Source organism: Vulpes lagopus, chromosome 21 (genome assembly GCF_018345385.1).
Source record: "Vulpes lagopus strain Blue_001 chromosome 21, ASM1834538v1, whole genome shotgun sequence".
NCBI lineage: Eukaryota > Metazoa > Chordata > Mammalia > Carnivora > Canidae > Vulpes > Vulpes lagopus.
This window is the reverse complement of record NC_054844.1, coordinates 2,047,766-2,072,516: the sequence shown is the minus strand read 5'-3', so window position 1 is coordinate 2,072,516 and position 24,751 is coordinate 2,047,766. Positions and strand designations below refer to the sequence as shown.

The 24,751-nt window shown below is 43.6% G+C and overlaps 1 protein-coding gene across 1 annotated transcript in view; it reads right to left on the bottom strand.

The window, feature by feature from the left end:
- The window catches only part of CACNA2D4 (calcium voltage-gated channel auxiliary subunit alpha2delta 4), a 114,904-nt gene extending 91,064 nt beyond the window's left edge, over positions 1 to 23,840 (bottom strand). Inside the window, exons 1-6 of the mRNA XM_041736936.1 lie at positions 23,501 to 23,840; positions 20,340 to 20,421; positions 18,486 to 18,602; positions 17,725 to 17,784; positions 16,512 to 16,674; positions 16,013 to 16,144 (exon numbers count right to left, since the gene is read on the bottom strand). Coding sequence (XP_041592870.1) covers positions 16,013 to 16,144; positions 16,512 to 16,674; positions 17,725 to 17,784; positions 18,486 to 18,602; positions 20,340 to 20,421; positions 23,501 to 23,676 — 730 coding nt within the window. The 5' untranslated portion in view covers positions 23,677 to 23,840. The remainder of the gene's footprint in view (positions 1 to 16,012; positions 16,145 to 16,511; positions 16,675 to 17,724; positions 17,785 to 18,485; positions 18,603 to 20,339; positions 20,422 to 23,500) is intronic.
- Positions 23,841 to 24,751: the final 911 nt, after the last annotated feature.

Genomic DNA, 24,751 nt, shown 5'->3' with positions numbered 1-24,751 from the left:
CTGAACCAAAACCTTAGAAGAGGGTTTTAGTGGGCCTGGTAAGGGTACCTTCAACTCCAGGAAGGACAGAAGTGGTCCTCTTGAGGGGAAGCTTGCCTCTTGAAGCGGCATAGCCTCCCAGGCAAAGATTACCAAGTACAGGAGAAACAGGCAGTGTGAGTAAGAGGCAAAAGAGGCAGGAACCACCAGATGTAGCCTCCCAAGGACCACAGGTGTTGGAATCACTAAACACAAGGTATAAGATAGCTATGCTGGAGAAATGACTGGAAGGAATATATAACAAGAAGCCACTGGGAACAAAGAAACAGTCTTAAGAATGTGGAACCTTTAGAAATGGAAAAAATACTTAAGTTGAAAAAATGCATGACAGATTATTCGCAGGTAAAGGGAAAATTCATGCATTTGAAGGATCCATCCAGAGACTAGAGTGAGAAGGCCTAAGGTGTGTCTGGCAGGAGGTGTAGTAAGAAAAAAGGAGAGCACAAGGATGAACAATGGTCCCAAGGCTGGTGTCCACACGCTCTAGGACTGAGGAACAGTCCAAGCAGGATAAATAAGATATCCACATGTGGACACACAGTAGTGAAACCACACAATTCCAAAGATAGATAGCTAGATAAATGAATACTTTGAAAACAGCCATAAAAGCTAGAATACTTAGAAAGGAGCAGCAGTTAAACTGATAGCAGATCTTCCCAACATCAGAGGAAGCCGGAAGACAGGGGAAACACGGTTTTAAGGTAACGAGAAAATAACCGGTAATTTAGAAATGCATTCCCAGCAGAAACAATCATTAAAGAATACGACAGTGTTGATAGAGAACAACAGTGTTGTTTTCTGAAATCTGTTTGGTGGGGTGGGTGGGTCCTAATTCCTCTGTGCCTCTATTTATTCAAACCATTTCTCAGGGGTATGTCATTAAATGCTGGCTTAGTCACTCATCTCCAAAACAAAAGGCTTTGCCTTTCTGTTCTGACAAGAGGAAATGATTTGTGTAACTTGTAAAAATTAAAAAAAAAAAAAAAGAATTTAAAAACAAAACAAAACAAAAAATGAGGATAAAATAAAACTTTTGTAGATAAAAAAGCTGGAGCAGTTTACCACCCAGAGACCTACTGGAAAGGAACTTTTGGAGGATTTATTTCAAGAAAGAAAAGGATTTTGGAAAGACAGCTTGAGATGCATGAAGGAATGGTGGGCAAATAAAATAGCAAACAAAGAGTTAATTCCAAATAGGCAACGTTTGTCTCAAGTAACAGTAATAGTATCTAACTTGTGGGAATAAAAAAAGGGAATTATTAGATAACAGTGGAATGGAAGTCAAGGTAGGAGAAATGCAAGAGTCCTAAAGCCCTTTGTGCCTGGACGGAGAATAAAGATAATATTTATTTTTAACATCTTGTGTTAGTATACCTGATAAAGTTGCAGGAATAATTGCTAAAAAGACCCTAGAAGGATAAATTCCAAATTGACAGAAAAATAGATAAGTAAGGAAGGCAGTATTTATCAAAAATGTTAATACTGAAAAAGACAAGGAGAAAAAGGAAACATGAAAATAGAGGAACAAGTAAAAATGTTAAAAATCATATAATAGCATGTTCAAATCTATCAATACAATAAATGTAAATGTATTTAATTTGCCAACTAGTAAAAGAGATTTTCAGTTTGGATAAAAATTGAAAGGATGGGTTGCCTGGGTGGCTCAGCGGTTGAGCATCTGCCTCCGGCTCAGGGCGTGGTCCTGGAGACCCAGGATGGAGTCCCACATCCGGGTTCTCTGCATGGAGCCTGCTTCTTCCTCTGCCTGTGTCTCTCTGCCTCTTTCTGTGTCTCTCATGAATATATAAATAAAATCTTTTTTTAAAAAATTAAAAAGCTATGAGCTATCTTCAAGAGATATGACTAAAACAAAATGCCATAGAATGTTGGAAGTAAAAGGAGGCAAAAAAATATATTATTATTCAAATACTAACCAAGAGCAAACTTGTATTGCCCTATGGATATCGGACTTAAAATAAAAGGTGTCATAGGGCCTAAGATGGTCAGGCAGCAAAGATATAGAAATCAGCAAAAATATAGAAAATCTAAACAATATAATTAAAGCTTGATCTAACAACATATGCAGAAGCTTTTATCCAAAAATTAGGGCACACACATCCTTCGCAAGCACACATGGAATACTTCTAAAACTTGATGACATCTCAACTAATTTCACATAATCAGTACCACACTTGTCAGGTTCTCTGACTGTAAATAAACTGAATTAGAAATTTATAATAAAAAGATAAATATAATTGTATATATTTGGATATTTTTGTTGGGCTGGCGAGACTGGGGACCTCAAAACGGTCGACCCCAGGCCAGCAACCTCCCAATAAGGCCGCCTTGCCGCCCTACCCTAATTAAGCGCACAAAGACCCGTAACCCTTGCCCTAATCGGAATGCGGCCCTGACTCATCTTTCCGCCAAAAACTCTTTATAGACCCCCCTGCGGTTTGCCTGGGCGCGACTTTCCCCGCTCGCGACTTCCCCGCTCTGTCCCTCCCCTGCGGGCTGCGGAACCTCGCCCGAGAGCGTGTCCCAATAAAAGCCTGTTTCGACCAACTTTTGCCTGGCCTTCACTACTGATTGGATTAAACCTGACAATTTTAAAACACACTTTTGAATAACTAAAAGATCAAAGAAGAAATCACAGGGAAATTTAAAAATATTTAGAGGCAAATGATAATTTATATATCACTAACCACTGATGAAATTTTGGAATATAGGTGAGGTCTGGAGCCAACAACCAAGAAAGAATTCTTGAGACATCTTTGGTGCAAAATGTAGGTTTTATTAAGGTAGAGGGGACTGGACCCGTGGGCGGGAAGAGCTGCCTGGGCCTGTGAGGTGGGGCTGATTATATACCTGCAGAGTTGGGGAAGTAAGGGAAAGGGAGGTTTCAAAAGGATTTTCATATGCTAAGGAGGACCTACAAGATACTGGAGGCCTTGCCATTGACAAGTTAAAGATTGCTTTTCTCTCTAGCAAGGCATTAACATTAAGACAATTGGAAGCTTCCTGAGGAATGTCACACATACCTGGGGTGGGGTTGGGGTCATTTGTGGGATCTCAGCTGTGCTTTGTCCTCAGCTAGCCCTGTTCCCTTATCACCATGATACCAAAGCACAGGCAATAACTTCTGTGTATCAGAGGATACAATCAATAGAGGGTAAAGAGAACCATAGAATGGGAGAAAACATTTGCAAATTATTTATCTGATAAGAGGTTAATATCCACCAAATATAAAGAACCACAACTCAAAAGGAACAAAACCAAACAATCCAATTCAAAAATAGGAAAAGGACTTGAATAGACATTTCTCCAAAGAAGATACATAAATGGCCAATAAACACAAGAGAAGATGCTCAACCTCTATAATCATTAGGAAAATGCAAATCATAACCATGATGAGCTACCACTCATATCCATTAAGATGTGAGTAAAGTTTTTTTTTTTGTTTTTTAATATATAACAAGGATGGGGAGGAATTGGAATCCTTGTGCATTTGGTGGAAATATAGAATGGTATAGTTACTATGGAAAGCAGTATGGCAGGTCCTCCAAAAATTAAAAATAGAATTGCCATATGACCCAGGAATTCCACTTCTCAGGACATATCCAAAATAAGTGAAAGTAGGGTCTCAAGAAGATATTTGTATGTCCCTGTTCATAGTAGCATTATTTGCAGTAGCTAAAATGTAGAAGCAACTCAGATGTCCATCCACAGATGAATGAATAAACAAAATTTGATCCACTATACAATGAAATATTATTCAGCCTTATAAAGGATGGAAATTCAGACTGTGGAGGCCAAGAAAATTAAGCCCATTCCACCTTAAGTTCAGCGTTAGCACAAGCACAGCCATCCCAGGCCCCTGTGAATAAGAGCTGAAATTTACCTTACTTCAGTTACAAGAAAAAAACAGCTTACAACTTAACGCCCTAGAAAGCCCCATATTAGAATGAGAACAAAGCTCAAGCCAGTGGCAGGAAGCCCCATATTAGAATAAGAACAGAGCTTAATGCCCTTGAAAGCCCCAAATCAGAATGTAAACAGAACCTAAGAAATTCCTCCCCCCTTCCTGGAGGTCCCCTAGACCAGCCCATAAAACTAAGCTGGAACCCACCTTGGGGTCCAAGTCCCTGCTCCGCTGTGTCGGGTACACTTGGACCCAAGCTCGTGCTTGTAAATAAACCCTCGTGTGTTTGCATTGGTGTCAGCTCCTTGGTTTCTCGGCTCCTTGATGTTAATCTTGGGCACAACAAGACACAGGCTACAATATGGATGAGTCTGGAGGACATTACACTAAGTTAAATAAGCCTGTCAAAAAAGACAAATATTGTAGGATTCCACTTATACAAGATCCCTAGAGTTAGTCAAATTCATAGAGATATAAAGTAGAATGGTGGTTGCCAGAGCTGGAAGGAAAAAGGGAATGGTGGGTTATTTTTTAAATTGGTACAGAGTTCCCATTTTGCAAGATGAAGAGTTCTGGAGATGCATGGTGGTGATAGTTGCCCAACAACATTAATGTACTTAATGCCACTGAATCATACACTTAAAGGTGGTTAGGATGGACTAGAATAAGTTAATACTAAAATTGGTATGGAATCTCAAAAGACCCCCAAATAGCCAAAGTAATCTTGAGAAAGAACAAAGCTGGAGGAATCACACTCTGATTTCAAATTATACTACAAAGCTGTAGTAATCAAATGAGTATGGCACTGGCACAAAACAGACATACAGATCAATGGAGCAAGACAGAAAGCCCAGAAGTAAATCCATAATTATATATGGTCAATTAATCTACAACAAAGGAAGCAAGAACATAATGGTGGGAAAGACAGTGTCTTTAATAAATGGTGCTGAGAAAACTGGACAGATACATGCAAAAGAATGAAACTAGACCACTTTCTCATACCATGTAAAAAAATTAACTCAAAAAAAATTAACTCAAAATAAATTAAATACCTAAATATAAGACCTGAAACCATAAAATTCCTTGGCAATAAGCTCTTTGACGTCGGTCTTAACAATACGTTTTTGCATTGAGGAGGGCACTTGATGGGATGAGCACTGGGTGTTATACTTATGTTGGCAAATCAAACTTCAATAAAAACAAATGAAAAAAAAACCAACAATGTTTTTGATAGGTCTTCTCTGGCAAGGCAACAAAAGCAAAATTAAAACGGGACTACATCAAAGTAAAAAAATTTTGCAGTGAAGGAATCCATCAACAAATAAAAGGCAACCTACTGAATGGGAGAAGATATTTGCAAATGATATGTACAATAAGGAGTTGATATCCAAAATATGTAAAAAATCTCATACAACTCAACAACAAAAAAGCAAACAAGCTGATTGCTTGAAGAATAGGCAGAGGACCTGAAAAGACATTTTTCTTTTCTTTTCTTTTTTTTTAAGACATTTTTCTAAAGGAGATGTACAGATGGCCAACAGATACATGAAAAAATGCTCAGCATCACTCATCAGAGAAATGCAAACCAAAGCCACAACAAGATACTACCTCACACCTGTCAGAAAAGGCTATTATCAAAAAGACAAGAAATAACAAGTGCCAGCAAGAATGAGGAGAAAAGGGAAACCTAGTGCACTGTTGATAGAAATATAAATTGGCACAGTCCCTATGAAAACATTATGGAGATTCCTCAAAAAATTAAAAATAGAACTGCCATATAATCCAGTAATTCTACTTCTGGATATTTATTTGAAGAAAATAAAATCACTAACTTGAAAAGATATATGCCCCCTTATGTTTCCTGCAGCACTAACACAATAGTCAAGATATGGAAGCAACCTCAGTATCCACTGATAAATGAATAGATAAAGAAGATGTGACCTATATACACACACACACACAATGTAAACACACACACACATAATGGAATACTGCTCAGCCATAAAAAGAATGAAATCTTGCCATTTCCAATGACATGGATAGAGCTAGAGAGTATTATGGTAAGTGAAATAAGTCAGACAAAAACAAATACCATATTTGTTTGATTCCATGTGTGGAATTTAAAAAATAAATGAACAGGGATGCCTGGATGGCTCAGCGGTTGAGCATCTGCCTTCAGCTCAGGGTATGATCCCAGAGTCCCGGGATTGAGTTCCACATCGGGCTCTGCATGGAGCCTGCTTCTCCTCCCTCTTACTATGTCTCTGCCTCTCTCTCCCTGTGTCTTTCATAAATAAATAAATAAAATATTTTTAAAAAAATAAAATAAAAAATAAAAATAAAAAGCAAATGAACAAACAAATCAAAACAGAAACAGACTCATAGATACAGAGAACAAACTAGTGGTTGCCAGAAGTAACGAGATTAGGCAATGGGCAAAGGAGGTAAAGGGGGTTAAAAGATATAAACTTCTAGTTATAAAATAAGTAAGTCATAGGGATGTTATGTACAACATAGGGAATATAGTCAATAATATTGCAATAACTTTGTATAGTCACAAAGGATAATGAGCTTTCAAGGTGATCGTTTTGTAATGTATAAAAATATTGATCATTATGTTGCACGCAAAAACTAATATAATAGGTATATCAATTATAATTCCATTTTAAAAGTTAGGGTAATAAACTTCATGTTATATGTATTTTACCATAATTAAAAATTTTTTAAACTGCTACTAATTACACCTTGTGAGATGCAGCAAAAGTGCAGCCGTAGAGCCAAGGTCTCTCCATAAACGCTTATTTTTGAAACAAAGAAAGGCTAAAAATTAAAGCTAAGTTAGAAAGAACAACAGATGAAGGAGGCAAGACGGTGGAAGAGTAGGGTCCCCAGGTCACCGGTCCCCACCACATTACCTAGATAACCTTCAAATCATCCTGAAAACCTACGAATTCGGCCTGAGATTTAAAAAGAGACCAGTTGGAATGCTACAGTGAGAAGAGTTCGTGCTTCTATCAAGTAGGAAGACGGAGAAAAAGAAATAAAGAAACAAAAGGCCTCCAAGGGGGAGGGGCCCACGAGGAGCCGGGCTGAGGCCCGGGCGAGTGTCCCCAGGACAGGAGAGCCCCGACCCGGAGAAGCAGGAGCTGCACCAACCTTCCCGGGAGGAAAGGGGCACCCAGGGAGTTGGAGCAGGACCCAGGAGGGCGGGGATGCCCTCAGGCTCCCAGGGACACTAACAGGCACCTGCGCCCCGGGAGATGCGCCTAGCTCCCTAAGGGCTGCACGTGCACGGCGGGACCCGGAGCAGCTTGGAGGGGCTCGGGCGGCGGCTCCGCAGAGGGGGCTGCGGGGTGGGAGCCCGAATCCAACAGCGCAGGCCCCCGAGCACAGGGCGTCGGGACACAGCCCAGGATCCGGCCTCCCCCGGGACAGGCAGAGGCCGGGAGGGCCCAGGACAGCAAGGACGCTCCTGCCCCGAGCTGAGCAGATCAGCGGCCCCGCCCCGGAGCCTCCAGGCCCTGCAGACAGAGAGCCCGGGAGCTACTGCGGGAGCTGACTCCAGGGCTGCAGAGCTGGCCCCGCCACTGGGGCTGTTCCTCCTGGAGCCTCACGGGGTGAACAACCCCCACTGAGCCCTGCACCAGGCAGGGGGCAGAGCAGCTCCCCCAAGTGCTAACACCCTAAAATCAGCACAACAGGCCCCTCCCCCAGAAGACCAGCTAGAAGGACAAGTTCCAGGGGAAGTCAAGGGACTTAAAGTATACAGAATCAGAAGATACTCCCCCGTGGTTTTGTTGTTGTTGTTGTTTTTGTTTTGTTGTTTGTTTTTTTTTTGCTTTTTGATTTGTTTGCTTCCCCGATCCTTTTTTTCTTTCTCTCTTTCTTCTCTTTTTTTCTTCTTTTCTTCCTTTTTTCTTTTTCTCTTCTTTCCTTCTTTCTCTCCTCTCTTTTTCTCCTTTTCCCAATACAACTTGTTTCTGGCCACTCTGCACTGAGCAAAATGACTAGAAGGAAAACCTCACCTCAAAAGAAAGAATCAGAAACAGTCCTCTCTCCCACAGAGTTACAAAATCTGGATTACAATTCAATGTCAGAAAGCCAATTCAGAAGCACTATTATACAGCTACTGGTGGCTCTAGAAAAAAAGCATAAAGGACTCAAGAGACTTCATGACTGCAGAATTTAGATCCAATCAGGCAGAAATTAAAAATCAATTGAATGAGATGCAATCCAAGCTAGAAGTCCTAACGACGAGGGTTAACGAGGTGGAAGAACGAGTGAGTGACATAGAAGACAAGTTGATGGCAAAGAGGGAAACTGAGGAAAAAAGAGACAAACAATTAAAAGACCATGAGGATAGATTAAGGGAAATAAACGACAGCCTGAGGAAGAAACACCTACATTTAATTGGGGTTCCCAAGGGCACCGAAAGGGCCAGAGGGCCAGAATATGTATTTGAACAAATCCTAGCTGAAAACGTTCCTAATCTGGGAAGGGAAACAGGCATTCAGATCCAGGAAATAGAGAGATCCCCCCCTAAAATCAATAAAAACCGTTCAACACCTCGACATTTAATAGTTAAGCTTGCAAATTCCAAAGATAAAGAGAAGATCCTTAAAGCAGCAAGAGACAAGAAATCCCTGACTTTTATGGGGAGGAGTATTAGGGTAACAGCAGACCTCTCCACAGAGACCTGGCAGGCCAGAAAGGGATGGCAAGATATATTCAGGGTCCTAAATGAGAAGAACATGCAACCAAGAATACTTTATCCAGCAAGGCTCTCATTCAAAATGGAAGGAGAGATAAAGAGCTTCCAAGACAGGCAGGAACTGAAAGAATATGTGACTTCCAAACCAGCTCTGCAAGTTAAGGGGGACTCTTAAAATTCCCCTTTAAGAAGAAGTTCAGTGGAACAATCCACAAAAACAAGGACTGAATAGATATCATGATGACACTAAACTCATATCTTTCAATAGTAACTCTGAACGTGAACGGGCTTAATGACCCCATCAAAAGGCGCAGGGTTTCAGACTGGATAAAAAAGCAGGACCCATCTATTTGCTGTCTACAAGAGACTCATTTTAGACAGAAGGACACCTACAGCCTGAAAATAAAAGGTTGGAGAACCATTTACCATTCAAATGGTCTTCAAAAGAAAGCCGGGGTAGCCGTCCTCATATCAGATAAACTAAAATTTACCCCGAAGACTGTAGTGAGAGATGAAGAGGGACACTATATCATACTTAAAGGATCTATCCAAGAAGAGGACTTAACAATCCTCAATATATGTGCCCCGAAAGTGGGAGCTGCCAAATAAATATATCAATCAATTAATAACCAAAGTTAAGACATATTTAGATAATAATACACTTATACTTGGTGACTTCAATCTAGCACTTTCTACACTCAATAGGTCTTATAAACACATCTCCAAAGAAACGAGAGCTTTAAATGATACATTGGACCAGATGGATTTCACAGATGTCTACATCCAAACTCAACTGAATACACATTCTTCTCAAGTGCACATGGAACTTTCTCCAGAATAGACCACATACTGGGTCACAAATTGGGTCTGAACTGATACCAAAAGATTGGGATCATCCCCTGCATATTCTCAGACCATAATGCCTTGAAATTAGAACTAAACCACAACAAGAAGTTTGGAAGGACTTCAAACACTTGGAGGTTGAGGACCATCCTGCTAAAAGATGAAAGGGTCAACCAGGAAATTAAGGAAGAATTAAAAAGATTCATGGAAACTAATGAGAATGAAGATACAACCATTCAAAATCTTTGGGATGCAGAAAAAGCAGTCCTGAGGGGGAAATACATCGCAATACAAGCATCCATTCAAAAACTGGAAAGAACTCAAATACAAAAGCTCACCTTACACCTAAAGGAGCTAAGAAAAAATAGCAAACAGATCCTACACCCAGCAGAAGAAGAGAGTTGATTAAGATTCGAGCAGAACTCAACGAAATCGAGACCAGAAGAACTGTGGAACAGATCAACAAAACCAGGAGTTGGTTCTTTGAAAGAATTAATAAGATAGATAAACCATTAGCCATCCTTATTAAAAAGAAGAGAGAGAAGACTCAAATTAATAAAATCATGAATGAGAAAGGAGAGATCACTACCAACACCAAGGAAATACAAACGATTTTAAAAACATATTATGAACAGCTATATGCCAATAAATTAGGAAATCTAGAAGAAATGGACGCATTCCTGGAAAGCCACAAACTACCAAAACTGGAACAGGAAGAAATAGAAAACCTGAACAGGCCAATAACCAGGGAGGAAATTGAAGCAGTCATCAAAAACCTCCCAAGACACAAGAGTCCAGATGGGCCAGATTGCTTCCCAGGGAATTCTATCAAACATTTAAAGAAGAAATCATACCTATTCTACTAAAGCTGTTTGGAAAGATAGAAAGAGATGGAGTACTTCCAAATTCGTTCTATGAGGCCAGCATCACCTTAATTCCGAAACCAGACAAAGACCCCACCAAAAAGGAGAATTACAGACCAATATCCCCGATGAACATGGATGCAAAAATTCTCAACAAGATACTAGCCAATAGGATCCAACAGTACATTAAGAAAATTATTCACCATGATCAAGTAGGATTTATTCCCAGAACACAAGGTTGGTTCAACACTCGTAAAACAATCAATGTGATTCATCATATCAGCAAGAGAAAAACCAAGAACCATATGATCCTCTCATTAGATGCAAAGAAAGCATTTGACAAAATACAGCATCCATTCCTGATCAAAACTCTTCAGAGTGTAGGGATAGAGGGAACATTCCTCAACATCTTAAAAGCCATCTACGAAAAGCCCACAGCAAATATCATTCTCAATGGGGAAGCACTGGGAGCCTTTCCCCTAAGATTGGGAACAAGACAGGGATGTCCACTCTCACCACTGCTATTCAACATAGTTCTGGAAGTCCTCGCCTCAGCAATCAGACAACAAAAAGACATTAAAGGCATTCAAATTGGCAAAGAAGTCAAACTCTCCCTCTTCGCCGATGACATGATACTCTACATGGAAAACCCAAAAGCCTCCACCCCAAGATTGCTAGAACTCATACAGCAATTTGGCAGCGTGGCAGGATACAAAATCAATGCCCAGAAGTCAGTGGCATTTCTATACACTAACAATGAGACTAAAGCAAGAGAAATTAAGGAGTCAATCCCATTTACAATTGCATCCAAAAGCATAAGATACCTAGGAATAAACCTAACCAAAGAGGTAAAGGATCTATACCTTAAAAACTATAGAACACTTCTGAAAGAAATTGAGGAAGACACAAAAAGATGGAAAAATATTCCATGCTCATGGATTGGCAGAATTAATATTGTGAAAATGTCAATGTTACCCAGGGCAATGTACACGTTTAATGCAATCCCTATCAAAATACCATGGACTTTCTTCAGAGAGTTAGAACAAATTATTTCAAGATTTGTGTGGAATCAGAAAAGACCCCGAATAGCCAGGGGAATTTTATAAAAGAAAACCATAGCTGGGGGCATCACAATGTCAGATTTCAGGTTGTACTACAAAGCTGTGGTCATCAAGACAGTGTGGTACTGGCACAAAAACAGACACATAGATCAATGGAACAGAATAGAGAATCCAGAAGTGGACCCTCAAGTTTATGGTAAACTAATATTCAATAAAGGAGGAAAGACTATCCACTGGGAGAAAGACAGTCTCTTCAATAAATGGTGCTGGGAAAATTGGACATCCACATGCAGAAGAATGAAACTAGACCACTCACTTTCACCATACACAAAGATAAACTCAAAATGGATGAAAGATCTAAATGTGAGACAAGATTCCATCAAAATCCTAGAGGAGAACACAGGCAACACCCTTTTTGAACTCAGCCCCAGTAACTTCTTGCAAGATTCATCCACGAAGGCAAAAGAAACAAAAGCAAAAAGGAACTATTGGGACTTCATCCAGATAAGAAGCTTTTGCACAGCAAAGGATACAGTCAACAAAACTAAAAGACAACCTACAGAATGGGAGAAGATATTTGCAAATGGCATATCAGATAAAGGGCTAGTTTCCAAGATCTATAAAGAACTTATTAAACTCAACACCAAAGCAACAAACAATTCAATCATGAAATGGGTAAAAGACATGAACAGAAATCTCATAGATGAAGACATAGACATGGCCAACATGCACATGAGAAAATGCTCCGCATCACTTGCCATCAGGAAAATACAAATCAAAACCACAATGCGATACCACCTCACACCAGTGAGAATGGGGAAAATTAACAAGGCAGGAAACAGCAAATGTTGGAGAGGATGGGGAGAAAAGGGAACCCTCTTACACTGTTGGTGGGACTGTGAACTGGTGCAGCCACTCTGGAAAACTGTGTGGAGGTTCCTCAAAGAGTTAAAAATAGACCTGCCCTACGACCCAGCAATTGCACTGTTGGGGATTTACCCCAAAGATACAGATGCAATGAAACGCCGGGACACCTGCACCCCGATGTTTCTAGCAGCAATGTCCACAATAGCCAAACTGTGGAAGGAGCCTCAGTGTTCATCGAAAGATGAATGGATAAAGAAGATGTGGTCTATGTATACAATGGAATATTACTCAGCAATTAGAAACGACAAATACCCACCATTTGCTTCGACGTGGATGGAACTGGAGGGTATTATGCTGAGTGAAGTAAGTCGATTGGAGAAGGACAAACAGTGTATGTTCTCATTCATTGGGGAATATAAATAATAGTGAAATGGAATAGAAGGGAAGGGAGAAGAAATGTGTGGGAAATATCAGGAAGGGAGACAGAACATAAAGACTCCTAACTCTGGGAAAGGAACTAGGGGTGGTGGAAGGGGAGGAGGGCGGGGGTTGGGGGTGAATGGGTGACGGGCACTGAGGAAGGCACTTGACGGGATGAGCACTGGTGTTATTCTGTATGTTGGCAAATTGAACACCAATAAAAATAAATTTATTATTAAAAAAAAAAAGAAAGAACAACAGATCCAAGGAAATGGTTAAGAGGAGATAAAGTCAGAACTGAAACAGATGACACAGAGAACAAAGAAGAGAGCAGTCTATGAAGACAAAAGATGATTCCTGAGAAAGACTAACAAAATAGAGAAACGGGTGGTGGAATGATGAAGAAAAAAATAATACTATAAATAAAAAGGGGAAATAATTATAGATACAGAAGAGATTAAAAAGATAATAGAATAAAAGCTTTCTGGAAATAGTTTTGAAAATTAAGACAAATTGGATGGAATCTTAGAAAAAGTATTTTACCAAAATAAGAAGTAATAAAGAATTTTATTAGTCTTGCAAGTATTAAACATAATGAAATGGTATTTTAAAATTTAAAATCTTCCCATAAAGAAAACATCAGGTCTATATGTTTTTTTTTTTTAATTTTAAGATTTTATTTAGGGGATCTCTGGGTGGCTTGCTGGTTTTACGCCTGCCTTTGGTCTAGGCATGATCCTGGAGTCCCAGGATCAAGTCCCACATTGGGCTCCCCGCGTGGAGCCTGCTTCTCCCTCTGCCCGTGTCTCTCTGCCTCTCTCTACGTCTCTCCTGAATAAGTAAATAAAATCTTTTTTTTTTTTTTTTTTTTTTTTTTTTTAAGATTTAAGGCAGAGAGAGAGAGAGAGGCAGAGACGGGAGGAGTAGGCTCCTTGCAAGGAGCCTGATATGGAACTCGATCCTGGGACTCCAGGATCATGCGCTGAGTGGAAGGCAGATGCTCAACCACTGCGCCACCCAGGCATCCCAAGTCTATATGGTTTTATAGATGAATCCTTACAAGCTTTCAAGGCAAAAAATCACTCTAACTTATTTAAATGTTTTTAAAAATTGGAAAAAGAGGGAATACTTGCCAGCTTATTCTATGAAGCTAATATAATTTTGAAAAACAAAGACAGTACCAGAAAAAGAAATTACAAGACCATTTCACTGACCAATGCAAAAAATCCTAAACAAGATACTAGCAAATTAAATCCAGCAATGCATAAAAGACTAATTTGTTATGATTGAGTTAGGTTTTCATAAAAATGTGAAGCTGGGTTAACATTAGAAAAGGCAATAAACAATTAGAAGACATAATAGGTATTTCACAGAAGAAGAAATACATGCAACAAATGACATATGAAGAGACATTCAACTTCACAAGTGGAAGAGGAAATGCAATGCCAGACCACAGTGAAGCACCATTTTATACTAAAGTGTTATTATAAAAAATGGTTAACATTTCACAATACCCATGGTTTGAGAAAATGTGGATCAACAGAATCTCTTATTCATGGCTGGTGGGAATATCATTGGTGCCAGCATTTTGGAAAACAATTTTGCACTTTCTTGCCATAGCTGAACAGTTATTAATCTAGCAGTTCCATCCCTAGGTATACACCCAAGAGAAGCTCTTACAATATGTCTCAGGACTCATGATAAGAACATTCATAGCAACACTGTTCTTAAAAGTAAAACAAAACAAAACAAAACAAAAACAGAGAAGAAAAACAAAAATTGCAAACAACCCAGATAGGATGAGGAGGATGAATAAACTGATATATTGGCTCCCAAGAATATGATACAGGAACAAAGATGACAAAGTACAGATATATGTGACAACCCAGATGAATGTTGCTAGTATAATACTGAATGAAAAAGCAAGCTCTGAGAGTCTAAACATAAAATCAGTTTAGTAAATTTCAAAAATGAGTGAAACAAACTAATATATTAAGTGGATGTGTATGTACATTTGTCAATATGAGATAAGAGTAAATAACTAAGCAGACAGCCAAAAAATTCAAATGGAGGGATAAGTTGAGAGTGCAGGATAGCTATTACCTGGTTAGCTGGGGAGGGTGGGATTTGGGGCAGGTTGGGGTCAAGGGCAGATCAGAGGAGGAGCCTATTAAGTAGATAGAAGTTTGTTAACATTCTAGTTTTTGTATTGGTGATGTATATACAAGTATTCATTATATTATTTAAAAAATTAAAAGTAGAATGAAATAAATAGAGATAGGCCTGCATGGACCCATGGGAACAGCATACCATGATCAAGGATTACAGTCAACCCAACCCTGTCCACTTGAGGGCTGACACATATCTGTAAATGTGGGTATGGGTGTGAAAAATTGCCCCCTTCTTTGCATTGTTTGCATACAAATTGATATCTCTGGAAGCCGTAATGTGACAGAAATATTTGCAGGAATTCTACCCCGGAGAAGATCCAGGAGGCATGTGAGTTGTCTCCAAGCATTTGAAGGGCTATTACATAGAAGAGGGATGAGCTTGCTCATTGAGGCTCTGGAGAGCAGAAAAAGAACCAGTGACTGGTTGTGGATTGGGACGGAGAAACAAGGGTATGTTAACAATGGGAACCCTATGGGCTTCTGTGGAGGAACTGGCTTTTCCAGACTGGGGACACAAAGGATCCCTTTAGGATTTCTCTGATTTCCTGACTTAGAAAAACAGGGCAACCTCAAGACTTTACCGACACTGTGCTAAAATATAAAAATGGGTTGGAGCAGAATGCAAACCTTGTGGTAGATGTTTCTGTTCCCTATTTTTATTGATGGGCAAGGGAGCTTTCCCATGTCACCTATTAAGGTGGCCACTAATCACATACTAATCTGTGACACTTTCTGCATTGCTGTTGAGCACTTCAAGTGAGTATACTCTATTTCTCTAATTAGGATATAAACTTCTTAAGATCAAGACTTGTTTTATCTTACTTTGCATTTTCCATAGTGCTTTTCATGGGACAAGAGTTTAATGTGGGCATTTTGGGGCTGGTTACCATGGTGTTTGATAGCTTTATTCATTCGTTCATTCATTCATTTATCAGCTATTTATTGTAAATGTGCTTAACATGTTGTGAAGTGTCAAAATGTGGGTTGGAGATGCTTTCAGTTAGATACTTTCCATTCACTGGGGGTCTGAGTGCCAGAGTCCATCTTCAATGCCTCAATTGCCTTATTCCCAGAAAAGCCCAGAAGACCACGGAGATGCCTCCCAAAGTCCCTACCTGGATAGATTCTGAAGAATCCAGTGGAGCTGCCAAAATATTGCCAGGTCAGTGTTGGGTCTCTCTGGAAGTTCTCCACAAAAACAGGGTTCAAGGTTTCAGACATGTAGACTCCATTTAAAATGTCTGGGTCTAAAGGGAGAGATTATAGAAGGAACTACTGGGGAAACTAAGTCAGAAGCAACAATGACCAGGTCTTCACCCACTGAACACACACACATAGCCCAACCTGCAGTGATTTTGTTTATAATTGCCTATTATGCTGCACTTGGAACCACACTCACACCCTCCATTCCAGTAACACTGAGTTTTCTCCCAGCCCTGACTTGTGTAGAATCCTTTTACTTGTTCTCCTCGGTCAAGGAGGTTGGAGAATCCATTTATACTCTGCAGGGCTTCTCAGGAAAATGGAAGCAAAGCATTAAAATGCACAGTACCACCTAGCAAGCACAAACTGTTCAGAAAGAGTGCCAAGGCACAGGGTGAGTCGGGGAGCTACCTTTGTTGTACACATTAGTGGGCAGCTGCACGCTGCTGATGGAGGTGTTCACCATCAGGTTGCTGAAGTGAGCATTGGACTCGAGGACAAACTCAGCCCCCAGCTCCACATAGTCACCATTCTCATCCTTCTCGTTGATCAGGACAGAATTGTAGTAGTTAAACTAGGGGCAGACAGGAACAAGTAGGGTAGCCGGTGTGGACACAAGAGACCCACAGGGCGAGAGAGAGAAAGAGAAATGGTGCAGGTCAGAGGACTCTGACATGAGAGACAGGGTCAGACACACTGACAGCATCCAGACCAGCAACATCTATGAACAATTCAGGCAGTAATCTGCACCACACATACAGACAGTACATATCCACATATTGGAGTTCTTGGTTGATTCAAATGTTTTTTATATATAAATTGTCTAGATGATTGCTTCAGTTCCCCACTCTGTTGAGCATGTGTGTGTATGACTCGATGAGAGCCAGAGACAGGCAGCCAGAAATCCAAGGTGAGGTAAAGGGACAGTGACAGCCTCATGGGTACCATCGATTTTTTTCCAGTGTGGGGAGGTTCCTAGGGACCTGGAATGATGGGCCCTGAAAGGTGAGGCGTCTCTCTTTAAGAAAAAGCCTGCAAGGATGCCTGGATGGCTCAGCCGTTGAGCGTTGAGCGTCTGCCTGCAGCTCAGGGCATGATTCTGGAGTTCCAGGATTGAGTCCCACATTGGGCTCCCGGCAAGGAGCCTTTCTCTTCCTCTGCCACGTCTCTGCCTCTCTCTCTCTCTCTGTGTCTCTCATGAATAAATAAATAAAATCTTTAAAAAAAAGAAAAAAGAAAAAGAAACAGCATGCAGCCTGGGCCTGAGGCAGCACCAGTGGGTGCCCCCCTCCCGTACCCTCTGAGGAGCTACCAGCGTGTTCTCTGGTACTAACATGCAGTGTTGGGTGGCTTGCCACTCTGTCCCCTGCCCCACCCCCCTCCAAGTCTTAATAGTTGTCTCTCCTACCTGGTCCATAAATCTCTTCTCAAAAGACTGAATGGATTTCAGAATCAAACTATAATAGGTTCATACAAATCCAGTGCACAATAAAAGACAATTCTGGCCTTCCCCTCTACTCTACCCCTCCATATCTTGTATTCAGGTGACCCTGGCCCTTGGTGGGGGTTGGGCCATTGGTCATTATACCCTCCCAGCAGCAGCTCTGGAAGCAGGAAGACTCACCACCAGTGACTTATTGAATTCATGGTTCAGGTCAGCCTCCTCAGCAGCCTCTACCAGATTCTGCAGGAGGGGAACATGAAAGGGAGAATGAATAGGCAAAACAAGACCAGCAGGTCTTCAAAAATTTCTACTGCTTAGAATATACCCAAGAGAGACACCTGGGTGGCTTGGCAGTTGAGCGTCTGCCTTCCGCCCAGGTCATGATCCTGGAGTCTGGGGATCGAGTCCCACATCAGGCTCCCTGCATGGAGCCTGCTTCTCCCTCTGCCTGTGTCTCTGCCTCTCTCTCTCTCTCTCTCTCTCTCTCTCTCTCTCTCTGTGTGTTTCTTATGAATAAATGAATAAAATCTTAAAAAAAAAAAAGAATATACCCAAGAGAGCTGAAAAGAGGTACTCAAACACTAATTTGTGTACAATTGTTTACAGCAACACTACTCAACAATGGCCAAAAGGTAGATGTATATTACTCAGTGAAAGAAGCCAGTCTGAAAAGGCTACATCCTGCATCCCATGACATTCTGGAAAAGGCAAAGCTATGGAAACAGTAAAAAGATCAGTGGTAGCCAGAGTTTTGTGGGTAGGGAGGGATGAATAGCCAGGAAACAGTATTTTTTAGGGCAGTGAACTTATTATGTATGATCTATAATGGTAGATGCATGTATCAAAACCTATAGACTGTACCACACTAAGAGTGAACCCTAATGTGTTGCGGGACCTGGGGTGGAAGCCCCTCCCCTGACAAATCACAGAACCTAGAGTACCTTGACAGCCTCTACTTTCCTGCGCAGCATGGCTTCCATGTCCTCTGAGAACTTCTTCACCAGCTCTAAGCCATCCACCTCCATGATATTCAGACTGGGCTCCACATCCTTGTATTTCTGTGCAAGGAAAGTGGGAGAGATGGGCACCTGTTGTCTTATACGTGATTGCATGTGGCCTCCATCCCCTCAACTACTGCATTCACATCTGTGAAGTCCTGTTGACTCAACTAGAGGCAAGGACATATCCTCCTCTTCTTGTATAATCTCCCCCACTAACATTAATAGCTGCCTCTTATCAAAGTTCTCTCTATTCCAGGAACTCTGGACACACAGAGGTTAATATCCTTAAAAGGGATAGACTGAGGCTCAGAGAGGTCAACAAACTTGACCAAGGTCACACAGCCAGTGGACAGAAGACCTGGGATGGCCCAGGTCTCCCCGATTTCCAACTTCTTTATGGTGCCTCTCTGGGGCTGCTCACAGGGTCTATGAGCTATCAGGTCATCTTTCTGTGATTCCCCATGGTATCAGCCCTGCTGATGCGTGCCCCTGCCCACACCCATGTGAATTGTAATGCTCACTGCCTGGGCAGAGCTTAGCAGCAGCTGCAAGTATTCACAGGAGATATAAACTCTCAGCTACTGTGTGTCACAAATGTCTAATGACCTCATGTGGCAACCTAATGGCTCTGTGACCTCAGGCGAGTTACTCCGTGAACTCAACTATGAGATGTGGCATTTGCATGGCTTAAGAGCACATTCTAGAATGCTTTTACTAAAAACAGCCATGTCATCACAGCGATGTCGTTCTCACCCAGCGTTGGAGGGCACAAATGAGAAAATCAAACGACATGGCACTTTATAGGGTGGAAGCTCCACGTGGGTCGGAAGTGGGTTCAGGCTGTCATTGCTGCAGCCACCTGCAGGGGCCATGGGACAGGAAGCCGCTCACGCTGGCCCTGTTACTGCCTCCAGCCCCTGTGGCCCGAGGATGGGGTGCAGTGTGGTCCCGGGCAGGCATAAAAGCCTGAGCTTTGCTCTTAGCAACATTTAGAAAATGGTGAAGATTGTACTCACTTCATGAAATTGTGGTGAGAATGAAATTGTGAATGTAAAGCTCTTAGCAAATGGTAATAAGAGAATGGCAGGCCATTGTTAAAACCGGTCTGCGAGTTACAAATATCAGAGAAAATGAGGTTGTTTATAATCCAGTGAGAGGACAGGCTCAGTGTCAATCTGCAATAAGGCAATTAATCAATAAAGGCGAGGCGGAGCTGGTGCATCTATCGCCCTTCCACAAGGCCCTGCTTCCTGCCCAGGAGCCAGGGTCACTAGACCTCGGCCAGGGCTCCCTGTGGGCGTCCTCCAGGGTAGGGCATGGCTGGAGGTCCTGAGATAAGGGAAGCGAGTGGGAGGTTCACTCTACTACCAGCCAAGCAGCTCCCACAGGTTGCTTACCTCCTTCACCTTCCTCCCCATCCCCGTTCACAGATGTTAGGTCTGCATCCCACTCTGCTCACACCTGCTCCCTCTCCCTTTATCCTTCACAGAACCCTCCAAATAAATCTCTTGCCCATCTAATTCCATCTTGGCATCAGCTTCTGGAAGATCTGAGCTGACACTCTGCTCTTGGCCACTCCACCGTACTGCCCCCACTGGCTTGCTCTGTGACTTGGGAAATCCCTGGGCCTTAAGTTTCCCCATCTGCAAGTGAGGAGAATGGATTAGATGATCTCTAAGACCCCTTACAGCATGGACATTTAGGAATTAGGGGACTCTACTTCACTACCAGGAGGAAGTCCCTGGCTGCCTGCTTCCTCACCACCCTGTGAGTCCCTGGAAGAGGGTTACTGACCTTCTGCAGCAGGAGAGAGCCTGAGTACTTGGTCACGGTGTTATACAGGTCCCTGCCGAAGGTGTCTGCCCATAGCTTCACTCTGCCGGGCAACAAAAGTACGTGTTTATACGCATGCACACACACATGCACATAGAAAACAACTATGTACACACACAGACACCCAGTGAGACACACAGAGACACACATAATATCTAGAGATGCACATATATACATGGATGCACCATCCCTCCTGATTGGGACGGGAGATCAAGAGGACCCTTCGAGGGCTCAGCGGCTGCCCTAAGGGGGCAGGGCAGATGAGCAGGGAAGCAAAGCTTGACCTCAAGCTCCCAAGGGTTCTGATTTGTGAGGGGGGAATGGAGAGGAGAGAAGGGAAAGAGCCTGTGGACAGGCTCAGGCCTGGGTGGGGAGTACCCAGAGGATGGAAACAGGAACTGCTTGACCCTACTGAAACTTCTCAATGGCTCTTCAGGGTGTCCTGCTCAAGGTCACTACTGGCTACCAAAACCTCAGTTGAAACTTCAGAGGGGACACGAGGCTGGGGCAGAGGAAGAGGCTCTGAGCTGCTTCTGTGGAGGTGAGAGCAGGCCAGGCAGGGAGGACGTGAGGAGGCCACTCCTTACCCTGGGTGCAGGCAGCCTCATGGAGAAGCCCTGACCTCTCTCATTGGTCCCTGGAAATGCATCAAGATCCTGCCACCTGGGCAGGCTGGTGGTGTCCTGGGATGAGTACACAGGACCTCATCTGAGCATCTCCAGATAGAGCAAAATGAGCTTGTCCACATAATCCTGTCAAGGTTGCATTCATGTAGTCACTCAACCAATAATTACTGAGGTCCTACTATGTGCCAATTATTGTATATAGCACTGGAGCCACATCATAGTCCTTGCCTTTGTAAAACCCTCAGTTAGAGGGCTACTCCTCCACAAACAGATAGCATAATACGTGTTTGCAGGTGAAGGGGTGCCAACAAAGTTTGGGGAGGGGTAGTGGTGGCGCCAGGAGACTTCTTGGGACAAGTGGGATCTGAGTTTTGTGTTAGAAGTTTGGGAGAGTTGTGCTTGCCAAAGAGATCTGGAAGAGATTTCCAGGCAGAGAGTATAGAAGAGCTTGGAGGAGTCAGAAATGACTTCAGATTTCCAGGTTGGGTGGTTGAGCTGATGATGGTATTATTGAATAAAACTAAGAATCTCAGAAAGATTGAGAGGAAAAAGTTGGGAAGGGTGGAAGGTATCTAGTGTCTCTTGGATTATGTAGAATGCAAGGTTCTTGTTGCAGGCCTACTGAGTGCTATAGGGCAGGTTGTGCACTGTGCAACTCCAGAAGGGACCAATTGCATTATATCTTGAAAGACACACACACTTGAATTTAAAACCTCACATGATGTTCAGGAAGAGCTGTCCATAGGCAAAGCATATGTGAGTCTAGCAAGTAGAGGCAAGGCTGAGGGTCATTAGTACATAGGTGAGAGTTGAAATTCTGAAGGTAGATGAGCTCTCTCAAGGAGAGTGTGTAGCATGAGGAGAGCTGTGAGTGGAGGATAAACCCTGGGGAACACCAATCTCAGGAGGCAGGCAGAGGGAAAGGATTGCTTGAGAACAGAAGGTTAATTCAGGGACCCAAGGAGACCCAGGAGGGCGCATTGTTATGGAAGCTGAGACATGGAGATTTTAAAAAAAAAGGGAGTCTAGGGAGATGAGGCCAGGGGTGTCTAGTGGATCGGGCAGGGAGGAAATCTTTGGAGGTCTTGGTGGGAGCGAATTTGGGAGAGCAGTAGAAGCCTGGGCAGCGGGTGGAGGCTGAGAGCTGCATGGGAAGGGAGGGCATGGCTAGGCACAAGGGAGAGGCAGTCATTGGTGTAGACGTGACTGAGAAGGATTGAGCAGGGGCGAGGGGAGGGCTGGCTCCAGGGGAGAGGGCGGGCATAGGGGCGGGTAGGTTTGAGGCCATTAATCTCAGCCAGCTGTCGAGGTTTCTCCTTAGATGGTCCAGTCTGGTTCTCCACAACAAAGGCCTGGATCCCAGCCCCCTAGACTCAGCACTCAGCCTATTCCTGGCCTTCTCCTTTTCCTGCTAATCCGTGTCTGTTCTGGGGGTGGAAAAGTATTCTCAACATCTCCCTCAGCAACAGTTAGTCTAGAGTCCAGTGGAGGGGAAGCACAGGTCAAGGCTGAGCGGAGTTTAAATTGCAGCACTTCCATTTCCGGCCTACGTGAACCTGGGCAGGTCACCTAACGTCTCTGAGCTTGTTTGCTCAACTGCACAGCACGGTGCACAGCAGAGGTTCTACAACCCAATGTAAGCAGTGCTGCTGAAAGCCATTGCTCCACAAAGCCACACACAGCATGCATTGCTCAGCCTCCGGGTCCCCACTTCTGTTAAGACGTTAGGTTGACAGGTGGCTCTGGTAGCCTGACTCTCATACTGGACTCGAGCGTCTTGGACTTAGGTATGGCCTGAGCGAGCTGCCCCCTTTATTCTAGGGTGTCTGCTCCCCACATATATCAGGCATTTCTTTAATGGGACTGCCAGAGCAAAAGCCTGAACAACAGACACTCCCAGGGAGATCATGCACCGATTAAACTTTATACTAAAGTGTAAATGACTGACAGCAGATTTTTTTTTTTTTTTCCTGGAGCTGGTCTGAGTGACAGGGGGCCTGGAAGGAGGCAGAAAGGAAAGACTAATACGACCAAAGTCTGATTTTACTCAGTTCCTCGCTGCATGAGCCAGTTTAAAACTACTTTACCCTCTCAGGGTGTCAAATTTCCTCACAAGTCCTTGATGAGCCGTGGTGATCATTTTGAGCCAGCCCAGCTCCCACTGCCAGTGGCCTAATCACAGCGATTATCCTGGAAGGAGCATCCCTCCGGCCTGCAAGTGCTCGAGGTGTGCTGCTTGCCATCCTGAGGAGGCAGGGCCCTCGTGATCGCTGTGCCTGAAACCCTTGGGTGTCTGAGGGGTGGCAGGAGGGGCTCCAGAATGGGAGTCAGGTGGGGAGAAGGGGGGCAGCAGGCAGTGCAAGCCCTGAGGGGAGAGCCCTGAGGGAGGCTGGAGGTCAGGGGTAGGACCCGCGGGCCGAGGACGGAGCTCTCCAGGGGGAAGGAGGGGAAGACAGGGCCAGAGGAGTTTAGGGGGGCGCTGAAATTGATGCTTACGTTTCCAGAGGAATCTTGGTCTGCCCACGTGTGGGGGACAAGGAGGTGCTGCAGAGCAGCAGGCACAGGATGACTGTAGTCTTCTGCAGGGAGATGCAGGCCGCTGGCCCCTGGCAGCAGGGCCTCCCACCATGGGGGGTGCTGGTGTCTAGGTGGAACCCCAGGAGTCCCCGCATGGTGTCTTCACTGGGCTCAGCGTGAAGGGAGGGAGAGAAGAGGGCAGCCTCTGACCATCAGCTCCGTCCACTCGTCCCCCAGGTCCTTGGGATGTCCCCAGGCCTTCTGCCTTCCGAGTCCTGGCCAGCCTGGGGTTCCCCAGCTTTCAGTCTGGTCTTGGCTGTGATGGTTGGCAGGGACTGAGGCTTCTCTCTGCCCTGAAGAGAGCTGTGCATAGAGGAGCCACCCCACCTGACCAACAGGCTCCAGGAGGGCCTGGTGGCTGGGGCGGGGGATGGGGACGGTTGTGACAAAACCATTAATCCACTGGCCTCTCCTCTAATCCGCTGCCTGACAGCAGGGAGGAGGAAGTGCAGAAGTGACCTCAGCAGGATTACCCTGATTCCAGAGGACAGGGCTCCGTTCATTTCGTAGGGGTCAGAGCACAACCTCATACCTTAAAGAGGCAGACTCAATCCTGTAGACTTGTTCCTTCTGGACCCAAGGGGATGGGTGACACTGATCCGAAAACAACAGGAGACATTTGTCCAGCACTCCTGCTTACCAGGAGATGTAATAAATTGGCGTGTTAAACCCCAGAGTCGTCCTGGGAGGTCAGTGTCACCATCCCTGTTTTCAGGGGGCCCTTGAGGGAGGCTAGGTGACCGAGTTGGGACTCATGTCTCCAAGTCTGCTGCCTTTGATGAATTCGTCGATAATGTCAACACCCTCTGGCCCCCACAGCCCGCACATGCTGGGGCACGTATTTGCTGGGAAGCTGGACGCCAACCCCCATGCCCCCGAATGTTTCTGTAATACATGCTGAAGTAAGATAGTCCAACTACGAGCGGTTAATAGCTCTGCCTCTTTCCATTCCAACTTCTCTGTCTCGTTTTCTGTTCCTTGGGTGATGTTTGAGTGCCTGTGGGCATTTTGGCGATCCAGCAAAATTGAATTGGGGTAACATTTAATTTGAGCTTAGAGGGATATATTTCTGTAGCTCACTGCCACTTCCTTGCCTAGACAAGTTATCTGCAAGCATCTGGGTGTAGGAAGGCCTCCAGGAACACCCGTATTACTGCCAGGGCCAGCCCT